Genomic DNA, 16318 nt, shown 5'->3' with positions numbered 1-16318 from the left:
ATTTATAAACAGCATTAAACAGTTTTTGTTTTCTTTTTCCTCTCTCCCGTGTATGGGCTTGGACGGCAGTCAAGCCTGCATTAATTTCTGCTTTGGGTACAGTGTGTTCTTGGAGGCGCATCTGCAAGCGATCATAAACTCTCTGGAATGCTGGCAGAACATCCAGACCTGCCGGCAGGCCAGTGACGACACCACTCTGGGAAAAAGTTCGGGAAGCAGGCCAACCTCAGAGGGAGGGGGCGAGAGAGAGCAGTGTGTTCAGGAGAGAACCAGAGAAACAGCCTTCCTTTCACTCTTTGCTCTCTCTCTCTCTCCACGCCCTCCACCCACACAGACCCAAGGGAGGACCCTCTGATCTTTGGTCTCTTCCACCCTCACAACCCTGCCCTCGGTGGTGCCAAGTCTTAGGGTCCAGAATAGGTTGCTCCTGCCTTATCTCCCGGCTCTACCCTGAAGGTAGAGCTCACAGGAGCTGGAAGGAGGTAGCTGCAGAGCAGGCAGAGAAAAACAAGACTGGCCACGAGCTCTCCCATGCCTGACCGGACAGTCCCTGCACCCCCCATCTCTTTCTCTGAGCAGATCACTAACCCGGGAAGAGAGAGGGGAAAGGGAGAGGAAGCTGCAAGATGAGGAGCAGCCCCAGGCCCAACGACCCCATCTTGAGACCCTAGGGTGGCTCTCCCTCCGGTCATGGGCAAGGGGACCACCTCTGGGAATTTGTCACTTTCTTCCCTACCTTCTTGGGCTCTAAGAAGAGCAGTCTGAAACCCAAAGCTAAGTCTCCAAAAAGGAAGGGAGGAAGGCAAGGAAAAAGAAAGAAAGAAATGAGAAGCTGCAAGGACGAGGCACTCTTCTTTGCCATCTGGTTACTGTCTTCCTGCACAGGATCACCACAGGGGACAGCATAAGAGAACCAGTCCTCTCCCCTGCTGGACAGATGACCCAGGCCCCCCATGACAGACCCTGGCCACCTCCCGTCATTGCTAGAATCTGAAAATCTACGAGGCCAAGTCCATGTTCATCTCCCTGTGGTTGTGACTCAAAGGCCACAGCTCACAATGCCTGGGTAAGGGCACGGGAGCAGTGAGAGGAGGGAATCTGGCCCCGGGAGGGACCAACGGCCACAACAGGGCTATGTGGCCCTAACCAGGGCGGGGCTCTCCACACTCCAGCCGTGGCCAGCATGGGCTGCCCCCCTGACTCCCCCCAGGATGCCACCCAGTGCACATCAGAACGTCCCGCAGTCCCTTCTGCTCCTGTGTCCCTCCCTCTCCAGCTTGCAGCGGCTCCCCAGGGCTTCAGGGAAGCGCCAATCATTCTGCCACTCAAGGCCTTCTGCTGTTGTCCTGTCTCTCCTTGCACGCCCTGCACCCTTCTCCCTGTGCTGGGTGCTTTCAGCTGCTCTCCCCAGTTTGTCCAGGAGGGCCCTCCCCTGGAAGGGGGCCCCTCTGCCTGCACAGTTCCCTGGGCACCACGTCCTGCCACACTGCCCACACTCCATTCTTTTGGTGTGATCTCATGACGGAAACTCCCTGAGGGCAGGGATGCTACAGTGTTCTCCACCCTTCAGTGCACAGAGCCCGGCACGTGCCATGCGCCGAGTCTCACGGGACCCAGAAATGAATGGCGCTCCCAGCACAGGGCCAGGCCACCCAAACAGGCAAAGCCCTGGTAGCTTGCAGCCGAGTCCGCACCAGGGGCCAGCAGGGCTAGTGTGTGCTTGCTAACAATCCACCTGCCCATACGGGAAACACCACCACACCCAACTGCAGTCCCAGCCTGAGTCTGTGTCCTCTGCAGGGACAGAGAACAAGGAGAGGCAAAGAGATCATGGAGCCACTGATCCCACAGGGCCCAATCTCCACAAAGCAGCAAGGCAGCAGGGGTGGGGGTCCTCCGCACGCCCACAGGCACAGTCCTGTGCCCAAGCTTCACCCCCGCCCCAGGCCAGCTTAGCGAAGCCTCTGAGTCTGCCTTTCTTCCCAGTCCCAATATTCAAACCCTTCGGACCTCAAAAGCCACCTCTGTGCATCCAGACACCTCTTTAGTTCATGAGTTACTTTACTGCTGGTTCGCCGCAGCTTCTTGTTATCATCAGGTATGTCTCATAAACACTTGATTAGTTAACGCACTCAAATCTAAATAAAAACTCCAATTAAACTGAACATTCCCTACTACCATCTAGGATCTTAAAAACACATAAAAGAAAAAGAAGAAGAAAGTAAGAGAGAGAGAGGAGAGAGAAAGCACTGCGTCTCAGACAGGCCTCCTACAGAGCAAACTTCTAATTAAACAAATTGTCAATTTCAACACAAAGCAAACTGATTTAGGAGTATAAATTTAGTATTCCAGTCACTGGAAATAAGGCCCGCGTTGTGGATCTCCTGCAGGCTGATTCCATCCGATAGGAAACGCAGAACCGAGGAGGAAGCCAGGGAGAGGCTACGGAGCAGCAGGCAGGCGCATTCTCTGCCTCTCTCTTAAGAACATCTCGGCGGAATTCAGTGTGGCCTCTTCGCCAGCATCAGAGAAACTCGTTTCTTGCCTCTTCCTTCACCCCACCCCTACCAGATCAGAAAAAAAAAAAATTAATCGTGTATGATGACAAACTTGGCTCAGCACTCACTGTACATACTGTACCCACAAGTCTGGCTCGCAGCCAGGCCTGGCTGGGCGCCAGAACTACAATAACAAACACTGGCAGTGCTAGCCAAGAGAGGGGGCGGGGGCTGCGGCACGCAGAGCTAGCGAGGAAGTGAGCTCCACGCAGCGCCTCCGCCCGGCCCCACAGAACAGCAGGAACGAAGGGCAGCATGGAAGGGAGTGGCCGTGGCCCCCAGGCAGATCCGGGGCTCCTTTTCACAAAAGGGTCCCCAGGGTTCTGGAGTGACTGTCACCTTTCTAGGCTCCCCACTGCCTCCCCCAGTTAGCTCCTGTGCAATGGGTCTGCACTGTAGACCTGGAAACTGCTTGGTGCTATCAGCTGCCTGCACACACCTTCAAAGCAGAGCAGTAGCAAAATGCAAAATCTCAGCTTGTCCAATCAAACGTCTCTTCTAGAGCGTCACACTGTTTTGTGATCCGGCATCTGGGGGCAGCAATCGGAGCAGGTGGAACCTCCACCGGCATCTGTGAGGCCCAGCCTGATGCCCCAGCAAGGCCAGGACTCTCCAGCAAGCCCCAAGGTGAGCAACTGTGCAAGTGAGCCAGCCGCACTAAGCCCTCTGTGTTGTTTTGTTTCCAGGACACACCAGTGAGGGTGAGGGACCCGCTGGGGACATGGAAGAACCCAAAGATAAGAGTTGACTCTGCAGGCTGTGAGTGAAGCACCACCATGACTCATCACACCTGCTCAGCCCCAAATCCTCGATGCAGGACGAGTCATTCCACACAGCCAGCTGTGCTGCCCACAAAGCCCGGCATGCTAAGGGAAAGAAAAGTAGGAGCACGACCCAGCTCCCAAAGCCTCCAAGCATTCATATGGGACCACAGGACCTCAAGGTAGTGTCTCAAGTAGGACCGGGCAGCACTTCCCCAGGGAACCCCCAGCCCTACGGTGGCAGGGGTAGAGGGTAATAAAGCCACCTTCTCGTCTGATTGGGAGACCCTGAGCCCACCTCGAAGTACGAATGCAGCCCCTGCCCTCACTGGTGGCCCCTCCAACAGGGCAGCCGTGTGCTTCACAGGAGAGACAGTGGCTAACTCCCACCTGGCTGCCTGCCTGGAAGAAGGGGCAATGTGGACCAGTGGGGTCCAGGCTGCCCCCACAGTGAGCTCCTCAGAGGAGCCTAGAGTTCTCCTGAGTTGTTCCTCGGCCTCCCAGGCTGCACTCATTCATTCAGTAAACATTTGTTAACTCCAGGCAATACGCCAGACCCAATGAGGACAGATCCTGCCCCTGAAGGTCCATTAGAAGAGCAAAGGGAAAGCCACATTTACCAAGACCGATTGTACACAAAGCACAGCACTGAGTAGCTGACTGAATCTTACATCTCCAGATGGGCTCAGTGTTCTCATTTTACAGATTAAGAGACTGAGGCTCAGAGTTTACATTTCTTTCCAAGCTCACATCATCCAGAAGTGAGTGGCCAAATTCTTCCTACCATATCACTATGGCTTCCATGTGGGAGAGACAGGGCAAGACCATAAGTAACCATAACACGAGGAAGACAAGACTGAGCCCAAAGAGAGCTTCTGAAAAAGAAATGTGGGTACCCAGAGGAGGGCATGATTGCTTCTGGCTGGAGGGGGGAACTGCTGAGGATGGCATTGTCCAAGGGACGCTGGGAGACAGAGGAGAAGGACTGTCCTGAGCAGACGGTGGAGCGAGAACCACTCGGAGTCTCGGAGGACAGGAGCACCACCAGCAACCCCACAGGTGGACGAGCACAGCTGGTGCACCGAGCTCAAGGAACGGGTCACTGGGGCGAGTTCCCGAGAGGACAAGGGACCTTTAACAACAGGCCGGGAGGTGCAGGGCCCCCCAGGCCACTGAGGCAGGGGGCAAAAGGAACAATGGTGGGGCAGGGATGGCTAACCTGGGTGGCAGACCGTTCACAAAGCCACACGCTGAACTTTAAACAATGCCCACAGCTGAAGGGAAACAGGAAGCTACATGGTGCAGGAAAACAGCAGGAAAATAAGCAGCGATGAGCACCAAGCAGGTACTGCACACAGGGGTGCCTGGACTCGGGACTCTGGGCTGAGGCGAGAAGGGACCAGGCCGGTCCGGGGGCACAAGGGGTGGGGTGTGGAGGCCCCATGGGAGTGGAAGACACAGGGACCCCAGGGTGGAGCAGACACGCTGAGACGGACAGCTGCTGGCGGTAGTTGAGTCCCTGGATCTGGGAGATGGAAGAATGGGGCCCATGGGAGAGGGTCACATGGGCTCCGCAGCAAGGCAGCTAAGCTGAAGCAGAAGAGGCTGCGGCAGAGCCCATACACACCATGGCCACGGAGGGCTGGCTGGGGAGAAGGCAGAACCACATGGCTACCAGGCACGGAGTCTCTGGAGCGAGATGACAAGACAGCTTTGGGGAATGCACGGAGAGGGGATGAAGGCATACACTAAAGCCACTGACATTTATGAAATACCACTTCTATGCCAGGAATTTGCTACAGATGCCTCCACTATAGATTCTGCCACCTAATACACAAGAAAAAAAAATATATACACACAAATACACATATCTATACAAATACACAAATAACACATACACACACATGTATATGCGTTAGCAACCCTGCATTGACAGGGCTTCTCAAAATACATCTGGCCAAGGTCATACGGAAGCCCAGATCACCAACATGATCTGAACTCTCCCCAGCCCAACCCAGACGCCCATGCTCATTTCACAAGGCTCGAGCTTGCAGCAGTATGGGGAAAGAAGAGGTGGACCTGGGGGTTGTCTACATAAGGGGAGAGCAAGAGCAAGACCAGGTGAGAAGACGCTCCTGTCCTCAAGTGACTCCAAGACAGAAAGGCAAGCGAACTAGCACACCCCTGGCAGGGAGCTGTCGACGCCTCTACAGCTAAAGGCAGATGAGCCTCAGGGCTCGGGGCGGAGGCACCCAACCTGCTGGATCCTTCCCTTCCCTGGGAACACCCGGGCCTGCTGAATGTCGGGGGCCTTCTCCACTTTCCACGCCTCGTGGAGCAGAGCAGCTTTACCCAAACATGAGCAAAATTACCAGCAGCCACACAGTCGACCCCACTAGAATTGGATAAAATTAACTTGCAAAAGACAGCACGCTATAACTAGCTTTGTGTTCCAACCTTTCTATATCTATTTAATTAAAGGCTCCTGTATAATGTGAACCCAATAGTCAGATTCATTAGACAGTGAGAACCTAATTCCACTACTGTTTTGCTAATGAAACTGCAGCCTACTTCGGAAGGTAGATCACACAGGGCACTGGGTGCCCAACGACACCCTGGGAGGCCCAGGAGAGCATGAGGGTGGGTGCCTACAGATGGGCACATCATTGAGATGGATTTTCTGCTCTGAGAACCTGGAGGAGCTTCGGGGCAAAGTGGACCAAGGCTGGCACGGGGGACATCCAGGCCACAGCAGACTCTGAGCAGGGGTGCAGGTGGCCAAGTGGGCCAGTTGGGGCGTCCTCGCCTACCTGAATGAGCCAGTAAGTGCATTCTCAGGCGCAAACTATCCAGGAACCGCTTTCCGCAGAGCTCACACCCGTACGTCTTCATCCCACTGTGCAGCTTCCTGTAGGGGAAAGGAAAAGACAGGTTGCAGCTGCTCAGGCTGGACGGAGGCAGGCCCACCCCTACCTGGTGGCTTGGTGCTATCCCTCTACAGTAAGGAGGACAGCAGGCGGAGGGCAAGGCATGAATGGAGACACATCCTTGGGTCCCCAGGCTGCCTCAGCCACCCCTTTTACCCATGGACTGCTGCCAACTCAGGATTCTTTCCTGGTCTTGGCTAATGGACAGAGGAACAGAGCCCAGCCCACTGCTTTACCCGCAGGCACGCAGACCAAGGGGGAAAACCAGATCTAGTTTCAGAGGGAGGAAGGAAGAAGTACCCAGCATAACCAGACAGATGCTGAGAGGCCTGTTAGTCTCTCTACCTTCACCGTGCATGTGCCTGGCTCCCACTCCACCTAGGAGGTTCAGGGGAGCCGAACCTGTGTCTGACCTCTCTCTCCGGTGGCCATCCCAATGACAGGAGCAGGGGAGGTTCGTGAATAAGCCGATGGAGGAATCAATGTCTTTATGGACACAGGAGTATCCCCCCCCCCACCGATCATCCAGATGTTCCAGGAACTGCGGTGACTCCAGCAAACACCCCCAGTTGTAGAGCCTCTTCTCTCTCCTCTATGTCTTGTCCCAACAGAAAGAAGGGTTTCAAGAAACCAGATGACATTCTATACCCACAAGGTGGGAGCAGCATTGTAGGCTTTCCAAAGCACCTTCTCACACACCTTCTGCCATGACAATGATTCTGAGAGGTGGTCTGGAATGTGTGCTCAGCCCTGGGAAGACAGAGGCCCCTGCAACATCTGGCCACAGGCCCAGCCTGCAACAGCACAGCACGCCCACCCCAACTCCACATGCTGTGTTTGGTCATGAAGTAGCCATAAGCCCAGTAAGATGCAGGGAACCAGGCGGCTGGCAGCACGCCCCAGCCTGGGAGAGTCTCTGAGCCACCAGCTGCCCAGCCACCCACACTCCATTCTCAGGCCCTCCGTGCCTCCACCTCCGCCCTAGTCAGCACCTTCCTCACAACACCTCCAGGGCCCCTGGGCCAGAAGGAACAGGACAGGAAATGGCAGCCAGACACAGGTTCTGCGGGGTGGTGAGGTGGGCAGGAGAGAACAGAAGGTCCTCTCAGAGCCAGCAACCTATTGCAATCTGAATGCTGATGTGCCAAGACCGCATTAAAGTGCTGGGGACCTGAGGCTGCTGTGAGATAAAATGGGATGGGGCGAGCGGCAGCGGGTAATAGGCACTCAAGCCAGCAGCACCCAGATCTGGACGCCAGTGCCCACCTACTGCCACCACCTTCCGAATCCCAGAGTGAGAACCCAGCAGTGTGTCCAGGCCACATGGTCTCCTCGGTGAGCCCCCGGCCTGGCGCCCGGTCTGTGGCCATCACAGCGTGTGGTATCCAGTGCAGGCAGCCTTCTGCTAGGGTCACATACAGTTCTCTTCGCAGAACTCTTTCCCAACCACACTGTTTTATTTGCTTACTTTCTCTTGACCCCCTTGCCAAAGACAAATGATTTCTCAATCCCAAGTGCACGCAGGCGCATGCACACTCTCACACACACACACACACCCAGCCGTGACCCTGTAGGACACCCTCCTCCCCCTCCCCCTCATGTCATCTTGCTCTTGGCCATTGCTGATCCATCCAAATTGAGAAACAGTAACAGCGCAGAACATTTTACTGAACATTCTTAACTCCAAATATATTTCACAACACTGGGCACTGGGACATGTCCCAATCGTGTCTGGGGCACAGTATGTTTTTAAATATGTACCCAGGTGGGTGAGTGCATGTGCCTGCACGTTGAGTGCCTGCACGTTGAGTGCACGCACGCGCGCGCGCGCACACACACACACACACACACGAGCAGAGTCTTCCTGCCCTTGCTCAGGCACAACAGATGCTTGCTTTTTCATAGACATTCTGCAGAGTGGCAAAAGCTTGCATCACAAAGGGTGGGGCAAGTAAACTCACTTGCCCCGGCGAGACCTGGCGGGTGGCAGTGCAGGGGGTGCCGCTCCTTTTCCTCCTTTCCCTCGGTGGTGATGTGTTGGCGGTGCTCACCTCTCAGGGGTGGCTGTCAGGAGGGGCACCAGGGCAGACCCCCCCACCTGCTTTTGTTTTCCAAAAGGACTCCACAGTGCTCAGTCTTCAGATTCCAGGAGCCACCTCCAGGCTAAAGTCCCCTCATGGGCTCCCATCTCCTTCCCCAGGGTTCCAGGTCAAATCCCTCACCCTGGCCAACGCGCTTTGGGAATCCCCACTGCCTTCTCTAGATGCTGGTAGACCGGCCTAGCGGTGGGTGGAGGCAGACCGGCATGCTGTAAGGTGGTCATGCTTGCCCTTTTACTACAGAGGCAGCAGGGTGGAGGGAAGATGCCCAGCGAGCAAGACCCGACCCCTATCCTGACTCAGTCATGAGCTCACCTCAAGACAAGCCACCCTACCACATTCTCTCTATTCCTTCTCCCCTGTAATGAAGTGGAGGACGTCTGAACTTTGTTCATTCAAAAGTTGTACCCCGGGACCAGTGCTGTGGCATAGCAGGTTCAGCCACCACCTACAGTGCTGACTTCCCATGTGGGCACCAGTTTAGAGTCCCAGCTGCTCCTCTTCCAATCCAGCTCTCTGCTATGGCCTGGGAAAGCAGTAGAAGATGGCCCAAGTCCTTGGGCCCCTGCACCCGCATGGGAGACCTGGAAGAAGCTACTGGCTCCTGGCTTCAGATCGGCCCAGCTCCAGCTGTTGCAGCCATTTGGGAAGTGAACCAGTAGATGGAAGACCTCTCTCTCTCTTTCTCTCTCTCTCTTTGCCTCTGTCTCTCTGTAACTCTGCCTTTCAAATAAAAAAATCTTAAAAAAAAAAAAGTTTTTCCCCAGCCTCCAAGGAGTCCTCTGACGGACACAATGATTCTTCCTGAGCCATGCCCATCTGTCACCACCCACTGGGACACCCTCAGACATCTAGGTTGCCCAGTTAGGAAAGACCCAGCAAAACTCCAGACCCAACCCAGCAACTTATGCACTGTAAACCCTTCTGATCCAGGTGACCTGAGTTTCCTCCTTTATCCACTTGCTATTTACTTTTAGTAAGAAACTTCTAGAACTCATCACCAACCTTTCTTTGGAACCACTCTGTTGCCATGTGATCCCCAGTCTTCGAAGTCACAGCTGTCCTATCCTGTCCAATGCTCAGGGCAACTGCTTAAACTAACTCAGTGCCCGACATGGATACCAGGGCTGAGCACAGCATCCAGGTGAGTCTGTATGTGGGACAAGGACAAAGGTCTTGCCCCACAGGCAGAGCAGCCTGGACTCAGCACACAAAGTTCAGAAGATGAAAAGGGGAGGAGTTCCCGGGCTTCCAAGGAAGTTCAGCAGAACCCAGCCCTGGTTTACTGGCATCTTTACCGAGGGAAGACTGACAAGGATGGTTCTCCCCTTCACAGGACTTCCTGGAGCAGAACTGGAGTGTGTGCAAGGATTCAGCCATCAGTAGATTCTGTGGCACAGTCTGCAGAGTGGCCCATGTGGAAACCGAATGTCAGCTGGGTTCTAGAGCGTAAGTGCTAACTGGTACAAACCTGTGATCCATCCCTCTGTACACACCTTATCCCAGCACCAGCACCATGTCATGCAACTGCAAAGCATGTAGGTCAAAACGCAAACTCCGTCTACCTCTTTCTTCCTTACCACACACACGCACCTTTTCCCCACCTGGTGCTACCTTTTCACAGCTCAGCTGCTCATGGCCATCTGAGGTCATCAGCCTCCACTGCCACACAGGAAAGGAGAACAGCTGGGCACATCTGTGTGCCTTTCTTCATACTGTCTGGTGGATGAGGGAGTTTTCACCCACCCTTCTCTCAGAAGAAGCCACCCAGAAAAGAACGTGGTTCCAGCATGGCGCAAGCATCTCTACCCCTTACTCAATGGGGAATCCGTCTCCCCATGAGTCAGCTCCTTCCTGTCCGTGTCTAGGGAGCAAAGTCAAGTTCTCCCCTACCCTCCGTGGTGACCCCACCCAGGCTGCACCTCACCCATTAGGTCAACTCACTTGGCACAGAACAGATTTTTACTTCTGTCCACAGCTAAGGGGAGAAACATTAACTTCTGGCAAGTTCCTATCTATATCCTCAAGAAACCTAACTCACTGTTAAGAAATTAGAGCTGAATGAATCTGGGCCTTTTAGCAAGTAACTGAAGGATCATTTCTTCCCACCAACTCTTAACTCCCACTAGTAAAACCAGGCGAGCAAGGCCCAAGCGCATCATCTGAACCACCCTCGAGCCACTGCAAGTCTGAAAACCCACAGAGATCCTGTCTGGTTTGGACTGCACACTTCACATCGAAGGAAGCCGTGTCTGTGTCTTCTTTTCTTGAGAAGACCAAGTCTCGAAGCGATTGCTCAACTCTGCTGAAGACATCCCTCTGCACAGAGTAGAGGCGAGGGCGTTCCCCTGCTGAGGCCAGCAGTGTTCCAACTACAACAGCTCCCCAGGCAGCCTCCAGTGCAGAACGGGACCACATGCACTGGGCTCCTGGAGTCCACACGAGGAAAGCCCAGGGCTACTACACAGTGGCGTGAAGCCTGAGCCTGAGCCCCATCTCCCATCTCCCGGGGGAGCCTCCATCAAGCCTGAGTGACAGCAAGGAAAGACCATCTCCAAGCCCCACCCTCCTCTCCTGCAGCCCCACAGTCGGCGGTCCTCTGTGCCGGTGTCTCCTCTCTGCAGGAGGGGCTCAGCCCACTTCCAACTCAGGCAGCCGAAGACCAAGGAAAGATGGCAGGAGAGGGCCTCACTGTACCACCAAGGGCCCAGAGCAAAAGGCCAGCGACCCCAGCTGGCTGAGAGAGAGGGGCTCGAGGCCCAGCACTACCCATGCCACATTTCCTTCTGAGTTCCTCTGCCCAGAGACAAATGGCACGGTTGGAACCAACCAGCAGGCAGTGATGGTTCAGGGACAGAATTCTCAGTTCCAGCAACCCAACCTCACTCTCCTACTGCCAAGATGAAACTGCCTGGCTGTGAGTTTTGCTAGACAGAATGGTGCTAGGAGCTAGGGGCCAGGGGCTAGGGGCTAGGGGCTAGGGGCTAGGGGCTAGGACCCGTACTTGGAGAACGTGAGAGGGCGGCAGCTCCACGGCTGGACCACCCACTCCTGAATGAGGAAGAAAGAAGTGGGGGATCCACCTGCAAGGGCTTCTGCAAGATCCTGTTTTCCTCGTTCTCAGCTTAACGACCAACAGCCAAACCAGGTCTGTGCATCCTGGAAGTCCTTTACATTCACTCTATCCTCGGTTTGAGGCTGCTCCACACACAGAAGTCACCCCTTCCTGACCCCACAACTGTCACTCGATCAGCTCAGGGTTTCTAAGGTCCTCAGGACAGAAGGAGAGGGACATATCTGTGGTGGAGATCCAAATCAAGATCTAAATGACACCCCCACCCCACCCCCAAAAAAGCCTGCTACGCACACGAGAACCAACAGCCTCCAACATGTTCTAGCTCCCAGGAGACCCCAGCATCCCACAAACAACCTGGTCCTGGTCCTGGTCCTGTCTGGAGCAGGGCTCGAAGGCCAGTTGGCCCTGACAAGCTACCACGCCTCCCCATGGACGGCGGCACTCAGCAGGTCCTATCCCAGGGCTCCAGCAATGTTCTCTGTCTCAAAGGCAGCCACTGACTCTTCAGCTCGGCGGAAAAATGACCTCACCTTGGCCTCCCTTTTCCAAGCAGACGGGGAACCGAGAGAGGGAAGGGCATACACAGCTCGGCAAAGGGCATACTCATCTTCCCCGAACCTTCATGCAACTTCATACACCTACCTGCAGTGTCTGTCTACAGTTCACTCAAATGCAAAAGTCCATATAGCATCCTGTGCTCTAATTTTAACAGGAAGCAGTGACTAAAAAGGAATTAGGCTTTCAAGAATTTCACCCCAGGCCGGCGCCGCGGCTCACTAGGCTAATCCTCCACCTGCGGCACTGGCACACCTTGTTCTAGTCTCGGTCGGGGCGCTGGATTCTGTCCTGGTTGCTCCTCTTCCAGGCCAGCTCTCTGCTGTGACCTGGGAGTGCAGTGGAGGATGGCCCACGTGCTTGGGCCCTGCACCTGCATGGGAGACCAGGAAGAAGCACCTGGCTCCTGGCTTCAGATCAGCACAGTGCGCCAGCCACAGTGTGTGGCCACAGCGGCCATTGAGGGGTGAACCAACGGAAAAGGAAGACCTTTCTCTCTGTCTCTCTCACTGTCCACTCTGCCTGTCAAAACAAAAAAAAAAAAAAAAAAAAAGAATTTCACCCCAAAAGCTTCTCCCAGGGAGCCTGCAGCTGTTCCCCTATTCTCACGGAGCCCTCCACCTCACAGCCAGAGAAGGTTCCACTCGGGAATGTTCCCTACCTTCTACAGGTGACATTAGATCTTCCCAAGAAACGTCTCCTAATGCTGTCAATAGTGCTGTATTCCAGGCCAGGCCACTCGTCACATCCAGTGTCATTCTTACATAGCTTCTTGGAACATCAAGTTTGTAATTCAAGACTAAGCCATTCAAACATTCTGCAAAATGTAAGCTCCCTGAGGACAGGATCCACATCTTTATCTCTGTCTTCAATGCCCTCGGCACTGGTTCAGGCAGCCAGGGCAGGAACATGAGAAGCTATGGCTAGTGAAACAAGCTCCTGGCACCCTCAGACAAAGGGACACCTTGCCACTAAATTTCAGCTCCAGAACCCCCAGAACAGCAAGGGAGACCCAGTTCCCCACGGGAGAAAGAAAAGGGACAGTTATAATCATGGGTGGGAAATGGGTCACTTTCATTTTCTCAAGGCATAAAGGAAATTATCCTTTTACTTGCTTATTTTTTTTTAATGTTGAGATTAGACAGTCGTTTGACAAGCTGCGAATGTTTAGTTGGTATTACCACAAATTATCCTTCCAGCAATAGAGTTCGTTGCTCCCTGACTAGTCAATATTAATAAACATTACTGAATGCTTTTACAACACAATTTATTTTTTAATATGGCTCTTTATGTATGCCGTAAAGTAAATATACCAATAAAAGCCAAAGATCTCAAACAACAGATTTAAAAAACAACCAAGAACTAACCAAATGCTAGCTAATGCCTTGCATGCTGCATGTATGGGGGAGGGGAGCCCAGCAGGTGCCTTTCTGCTGGGAATCCCAGGCAGCAGAGTTAAGGAAGATCGGTGTCCATTTCATTGTCTTTGGAGCCTTTTAAAGGGAAAGGGAAATATTATCAAACAGGCCATGTATTCCCAAGGATCTTCTAGATAAAAAGCATGGTATGTTGATCTCACATACGTATACCTATTGATCGGGCTGGGGGCAAGAGACATGGTTTACACTCTAGCTCTACTGGTGACCATCAGGTCACCCTGGCCAAACCACATGCCCTCCCCAGAGTTGAGTTTACGTCTTTGCAACAAGGCAAGGGTTGAGCTAGATGATTGCTTAGGTTCTTTCCAATCTGGTTTACAAAACTGAAAGGCTGTGGGGTTGACAGGGTGTGTGCCAGGTGGATAAAGCTCCTTCACGGAGGACCCATCTCTGATTCATCTGCTCCATCTTTTGTCATTAATCCCAAAACATAGTAGGGGCTCAGGCCATTTTTGCTGAATGAATGGACAAAGGAGGAGAGTTTAAGGGAAACACTTAGATGGGGGGGGGGGAGATACCCACCATCTCCTACACAGCCACCCAACCAACCCACACACATCCACATGCTAGAACACTTGTTCCTGTCGTCGGAAAGAGGAGCCCTCCCTGGGCCTGGTAGAAAGAAGCATGCCCCCTGCATTGGCCTAGGATCAAGGCCAATCTGTAGCTGGCTGCAGAGTGGAAGGCACTGTCCTGAGCCCCACAATTCTAGGGAGGACAATGGCATTCCCCGCGGCTGCAACCACCCCAAGTACAGTACTTGCAGATAAGGCTGCCTGCCAGTGTTAACACACGATGTCAGAAATGACAAAGGGACTAATCTCACTGCAGCAAGCGCTCAGGCAGGGACCTTGGTGGCTGCTGCACACCAGGAGGCCTGGGCTTCGAGCTCTTACGTAACCAGCCCTTTGTTTTACAATACTGAGTTCTCCAAAGTCATTTATTTGAAATATCTCTATCAACAAATTTCACCAAGAACAAAAGTTTTTCATTTGGGCATCGGGGCTGTGGGGTGATCTTATCGCACACAATCTCATACAGTCTCTTTCAACAAGGTCTTAGCGTGCTTATCTGTGAGGTTCCTGGTAGCCAAATATGATTGAAATGTTCTATTTATGCTCACTGGATTAAGGAGATGTTGCAAAACGGCACAAAAACCTGGCAGATGTAAGCAAGGTATTACAGCCCGCCAGTTAAGATCTGAAGGGAAGAGATCAATACCCACTTTTGTAGTTTTCTTTCTTTTCCTTTTTCTTTTAAGAAACCAGAAAAGTTGGGCTTTTAGAAAAAGGAAGAGGAAAAATAGTAAAATGCCTTCAGATTTATTGCTTCTCTGAGCCTCTTTCCAAGCCCAGAACAGGGCACCATGTTGCACGCTGGATGATGTCAGCCCAGGGAAACAAAAATAAAGCCAAAATATCCTCTCCAGCCCCTGAAAGGCCCTATAAGGGAATTCAACGATGGTTACAGATGAACAGAGTTTTTGTTGTTCTTGCCTCCCACACAAGGCTTTTAACCAGCACAAATAGCCAATTTCTGGGAAAACAGTTTTCAAAAAGCTGCAGACTTTTTCTTTCCCTCCTTCGCCTGGGGTGCGTGGAGGCAACAGCTTTGTCTCCTGGTTATCTCGGCTCGGTTTTGACATTTCCACTTTAGCCAGGAAGCCCAGCTGCTGCCCCCAGGTCCCACGCACCAGCCACGCCGACATGGAGACCGCTGAGCATCACTGAGGGCTATTAAAGGCCTCCGAAGAACGTTTCTTTGGAATCAGACCATTCCGAAAACCTTCGTAACGCCTACTGCCGCCTCCTTTCTGCTTTAGGACCCTGAAGATTAAATTACTTCTCCGGGAAGCGTCCGAGCTGAAGAGCCATCACTCTAAGCCATCAGTTAGGAGCACGAGGCTGGGCCGACTACCTGGACGGACACCAAGACACGCTGTGAAAGCAAACACCACTTCAATGGAGAAGAAGGCAAAAACCAAATAGTCACTTGCATCTTTCACGGGTTGTTTTCTTGTAGAAAAATGCAAAAATAATAAATAAATCTAGTCGATGGAGGTTTTAGAATACTGGGATCGGTGTGTTTGTATTTCCTGAAGATCATCTCAGCTACCCCAAGGCTGGGCGAGGGGCTGTAGGAATGCTTTGTGGATAGATGATGGGGGCTGGACTCTTCCCAGTGCAGGAAAACCATCAGCTAGAGGGGAGACACACGGCATGCCTGCACACAGCTTGACCTAACCACAGGGAGTCAAGAACAGAAACACCGCTAGGAGGAGAGGGAAGCTGACAGATGGCCCCCAGCTCCCAGCACCCACAGACAAGCTGGGCCTCAGAGGGACTCTGCACCTCCCACCCTCCACCCGGTATCCATGATACCTACTGTGTGCCAGGCCCTGGGCAAGTCACTGTACTGGATGCGTGGCTCGTCTGGGGAGGTTCCCCATCGACACTCTTCCCCATTAATGCACTTCACTGATTTCCTTGATCCCACTTAACACAATTTGGTTTCTTAGGTATTCTTGATCTCTATTAGACTGTAAATATCTGCTGTGTGTTTGGGGCTGGTGGCAGGCCTGGGACAGAGCAGGCAGTCCCCACATTTCTCTAAGTAACAGTTTTACTGTAAGATACCGTAAGATCGCCCCAGAAGTGCACCACTCCAGTGGTTTCTGGTGTATTCACAGAACTGCATCACTATCACTATCTAATTCCAGAATATTCTCATCACCTTAAAAAGAAACTCTGTGCCTATTAGCAGTCACTTCCCTTTCCCTTCAAGCCTAGCCCCGGGCAAAACTCATCTACCATCTCCCTCTTTAGATGTGCCTATTTTGAAGATTTTGTACACATGGAATCCTACAGCATGTGTCCTTTTGAGTCTGGCTTCTTTCCCACAAC

At 53.0% G+C, this 16318-nt stretch overlaps 1 protein-coding gene across 5 annotated transcripts in view; it reads right to left on the bottom strand.

Moving 5' to 3' along the window:
- The window catches only part of ZBTB16 (zinc finger and BTB domain containing 16), a 186450-nt gene that overhangs the window by 85882 nt on the left and 84250 nt on the right, over positions 1-16318 (bottom strand). For 4 of the 5 annotated variants that reach the window (XM_002708425.6, XM_089312848.1, XM_017343233.4 and 1 more), the window contains exon 3: positions 6130-6227. In XM_002708425.6, coding sequence (XP_002708471.1) covers positions 6130-6227 — 98 coding nt within the window. Of the gene's footprint in view, positions 1-251; positions 2565-6129; positions 6228-16318 lie in introns of those variants that run through there. The other variant, XM_089312849.1, reaches the window with a different exon arrangement.

This window comes from Oryctolagus cuniculus, chromosome 1, assembly GCF_051225735.1.
Source record: "Oryctolagus cuniculus isolate XC-2025 breed Fujian yellow rabbit chromosome 1, ASM5122573v1, whole genome shotgun sequence".
In the NCBI taxonomy this organism is placed as follows: Eukaryota; Metazoa; Chordata; class Mammalia; order Lagomorpha; family Leporidae; genus Oryctolagus; species Oryctolagus cuniculus.
This window is presented reverse-complemented; position numbering and strand designations above follow the sequence as displayed.